This window comes from Verticillium alfalfae, genomic scaffold (assembly GCF_000150825.1).
Source record: "Verticillium alfalfae VaMs.102 supercont1.4 genomic scaffold, whole genome shotgun sequence".
Taxonomy (NCBI): Eukaryota; Fungi; Ascomycota; class Sordariomycetes; order Glomerellales; family Plectosphaerellaceae; genus Verticillium; species Verticillium alfalfae.
The window spans coordinates 561,065-565,062 of NW_003315035.1; the positions used below are offsets into that span (position 1 = coordinate 561,065).

At 62.5% G+C, this 3,998-nt stretch overlaps 2 protein-coding genes across 2 annotated transcripts in view; both read left to right on the forward strand.

The window, feature by feature from the left end:
• The window catches only part of VDBG_03587 (conserved hypothetical protein), a gene marked incomplete at both ends in the record, with an annotated part of 2,905 nt that extends 1,474 nt beyond the window's left edge, over positions 1 to 1,431 (forward strand). Inside the window, 2 exons of the mRNA XM_003005588.1 lie at positions 116 to 625; positions 688 to 1,431. Coding sequence (XP_003005634.1) covers positions 116 to 625; positions 688 to 1,229 — 1,052 coding nt within the window. The remainder of the gene's footprint in view (positions 1 to 115; positions 626 to 687) is intronic.
• Positions 1,432 to 2,183: 752 nt separating this feature from the next.
• VDBG_03588 (conserved hypothetical protein) lies at positions 2,184 to 3,541 on the forward strand (the record flags this gene model as incomplete). The annotated part of the gene is made up of 2 exons (XM_003005589.1): positions 2,184 to 2,568; positions 2,640 to 3,541. 2 exons carry the CDS (start codon positions 2,184 to 2,186, stop codon positions 3,539 to 3,541), a joined length of 1,287 nt encoding a protein of 428 aa, XP_003005635.1.
• Between the last annotated feature and the right edge of the window lie 457 nt (positions 3,542 to 3,998).

The following is a 3,998-nucleotide window of genomic DNA, read 5'->3' on the forward strand; positions in this document are numbered from 1 at the left end:
CGAGGACCGAAACCGCTCACCCGACAGGGGAGGCCGTGGTGGAGGACGAGACTCAGGACGAGACTCAGGACGAGACTCGGGTCAGAGGGGTGCCAACGGCTCAACGACCGGCGAGGGCGTGACGACCGTCGCCAAGGCCGCCCTGCTTCACCGCGGGCCGGCAGAGATGATGGCTACGTCCGTGACCGCGGCTACCAGGAACCGCAATACCCACCGCGCGGCCGTTCTCGTACACCGCCAAGCCATGCGCGGCACCACGACTCGTACCGTCGCCGCAGCCCCAGTCCGGCTGGTCACCGCAGCCGCGGTCACGACAATTCGCACGACGACCGGCTCCCACTGCCTCGACGACACGGCAGTCAGATTCCTGACGTTCAATTCTTGCTACTGCAAGAAGTGAATCCGGAATTTGTTGACTGGGCGTCGCGGGCCTTTGTGGACCGTGGGCTCAAGATTGACGTTATGTTCCTCCATCCCAGCATGCCGCGGGACGCCGTGATCCAGAGACAAGTTGTCGAGGGCGTCCACGCCGTGGTGGACCTCGACATACGGGCCAATACGACTGGCAGATTCAGTTTGCGCGTCTTTGATCGTTTCGTCCAGTGGCAGCACGCGATTTTGACGAGTACCAGGAGCTCGAACCCCACGTGGCCGCCGAGCTTGTGGTACGGGCCAAAACACACGCAGCGCCCGCTCCTGCGTACCACGCGCCGCCACCGGCGCAGGCGTATGGAGGCGGAGGATACGGACAGCAGTACCCGCCTCAGCAGCAACAGCAACCACAAGCCAACGCATATCCCGGCCAACCAAGCCATCATCAGATGCCTCCTGGTCCTGCGCCGAGCGCCGCGGCGGCAGCTGGCGGATTCCCCGCCGAGCTCCTGGCGTCCCTTGGGCACCTTGACGGCGCGTCGCTGCAGCAACTTGTTGCCGCTGTGCAAAACCAACAAGGAGCGGGACCCGGCGCGGCAGTTCACGTAGGCATGCCACAGCAGGTGAATGGACCAGTCGATGTGCAGGCCGTGCTCAATAACCTCAGGGGTGGCGTGGCCGTGACACCAGGAGAAGGTCGGGCTCCGGCTTACGGTGGCGGGGGCTACCCTCCCAATGGTCCAGGTGGTCTCAACGCACCGAGCGGGCCTGGCGGGCGGCCGCAGCCGCCAGCGTCTCCGGATTCGGCGTCACAAGTCAACACGATCATGGCGCAACTGGCCAAATTCCGGCAGTGAGGGGGCATGGGTGCTCGTGTTGAAGACTTTGTGTGTACAATAGGCAGCTGCGGGAAGGCGTTTGTTCATATTAGGGTGAGTGCTCTACGGGGTGACCATGGGCAAGTTATCATGAAGCAAGTGAGAGAAGGAGGCGAGAAGGACGCCGGAGAGGGAGTGGTTCAGAAGTACAGGAGCCCAGCAGCCGTTTGAGAAGCTTTGACCATGATCACGTTGTTCTCTGATTGCTGCGCCATGTGATGGGGTTTAAGCCGTACCTACTCTTGATGTAGCTCAAGATGCCACATCCAGGAGCCGACGGTGGGCTGCCGGTGTCGTGTTGACCCTTGCGGTAACCCGTAGAAGAGGTTCCGAGCACCTGTTCCGGGCACCTGAGGCCGGTTCTGGTGGGCGTGGGGCAGGAACAGAAGCTGAGGGCCAATCACCAAGGCCAGGTTGCTCATCGGGGTCCCAGGGGTCCATGCCAATGCCACAGGGGAGCCACGCCCTTAAGAGGAAAGGCACATTTGCCTACATGGCTCCTGAGTTGGCGCACGTTGTGCACAAGACAGCACTTGGAGGCCCTTCATTGTTCCCAAGAGGACAGAGCTCGAGGTTTGGTCGTATCGAGACCCGTTTGCGCTTGCGTGTTCTTGCTACTATCGATTGCTTTGGACGTCGTACTCGGCCTCTGCTGCGCTCTAAAGTTTTGCCCCCATACCTCTCTCGCTGCTTCCCCGAAGATTCTCTGTCTCTCTCTTTCTCTCTGTCTTTCCTTCCCACTTTCTTGTCCCTGTGGCCATCTCGATGCGCTGCTGATCGCCCGTGGCCCCTCCTTCCGCATCTTGCTCGGGTACCTGCTCTTGGAATCACCGCACCTACCTCCTTAAGGCACCTTAGCTTCCTTTGCCTCCTAGGTACGGTACTTAGATACCTAAGGTAGGTACCGAAGGCAGCTACGTATCCTTTCCGAACATGGGTTGGCCCTATCGTTTCCTCACCCTCTCACCCGAGGAGGTCCAGCTTCGCCGCCAGGCATTGGACCGTTATGCCATCTACGCCCAGATGTCGGCCTTGCTGCCCATCTTCATTCCCTTGATCCAGCGAATCGTGGAACGGTACACACGCGGTCGAGAGGTCACTCGTGGCGCCTACGATGTCGTGCCTGACTCGCCATTGTTCAAGAGCCGGAAGGGCACTGTCGTTGGCCGCTGGCTGGCGAAAGCTCGAATCGTCCAATGGTGGTCGAGGGATGAGGTCATCATCAACGGGCAGTCCTGGGGTACGAGAGACCAATGGATGGTCGGTATGGCGTCGATGATCTGGATGCTGGTATTGTGCATCGCAGGTACTGGCGAAGGTACGTGAAGCTTCGTGCACACATGCATGCTCCTTTTCGAGACGGGATGCCCCCAGCTGACAGGGAACCAGACTACCTCCACTTCACCAAACGCCTGGGCACTATTGCAACGGCCCTCATGCCCTTCCAGTATCTGCTCATCCTCAAGTCCTTTAGCCCCCTGGCCTGGGTCTTCAACACGTCTCACGAGACCCTCAACCGCTGGCACCGAGTCCTCGCACGAGTCATCACAGCCCTGCTCGTTCTCCATGCCGCCTGCTACCTCAACTACTTTGCCCAGGTCGGCATCCTGCAGCGGCGTCTCTTTGCGCCCGTCGTATTCGCCGGCGTGGTGGCCTTCGCTGGTCTCAATCTCCTCAACACGACGGCCCTGCGCGCCGTGCGTGCCTGGTCGTACCGCGTGTTCTTTATCACCCATCTCGTCGTTGCCTTTGCCATCCCGCCTCTTATCTTCATCCACGCTCCCTCCGCTCGTCTGTCCGTCGGCACGGCCCTCGCGCTCTTGCTTGCCGACCTCGCCGTGCGCCGCCTTCGCACGACAACCTCCCAAGCCACGCTCGAAACCATCCCCGGCACGACCCTCGTCAAGATCATGGCCTCGATCCCTGGCCCCAAGGTCAACGCGTTCCGGGCCAAGCCGGGAGCGCACATATACCTCTCCATTCCCGCCGCCGCCCGTCCAATCGCCTCCAATGACGCCCTCCTCTACGAATTCCTCTTTAACCCGTTCACCGTTGCCGACGTCGATGACCACACGGGCGCCCTGACCCTTGTCGCCCGTCAGCGGGACGGGCCCCTGACCCGTCGCCTCGCCCAATTCGCCAGCACGGCGGCATGGGCATGCCATCATCGACAACGACGACCGTCTTCCCCGCCACCGCCACAGTGCCCCTCTCCATCGAGGGCCCCTACGGCGCCGCGTCGAGACACTTTGCCCAGATTGCCTCGCCCTGCACAGACCGCGTGCTGCTGATCGCCGGCGGCGTCGGCGCCACCTTTGCCGTGCCGCTCTACGCGCCGTGCTCGCCGATCACCCCGCCGCCAAGGTCGAGCTCGTCTGGGCGATTCGCGCCGCCGGCGACGCAACGTGGGCCGTTACGGGGCGTGGCGACAGTGTGCTCGAGGACGAGAATGTCAATATTTTTCTGACGGGCGATCTGGGCGTCGGCACTGCTGTCGGCGTCTCGGAGCCGCGGCGCGCGAGCTTCGCATCGTCGTCAGATGCGGGCGGCGCCGCCGCTGGCGACGCCGGCGAAGAGCTGAGCACCTTATACCGCGACAGGAGGCGCGCCGGCGGCGCCGGCGGACGGCGGACGAGCAGCCATAACCGTCGGAGGCCGGACTTGCGCAGGATTATCGACGAGACGTTTCGCGGCGGGGCCGACGAGAGGGTTGCTGTGCTCGTGTGCGGGCCGGCAAGCATGGCGAGA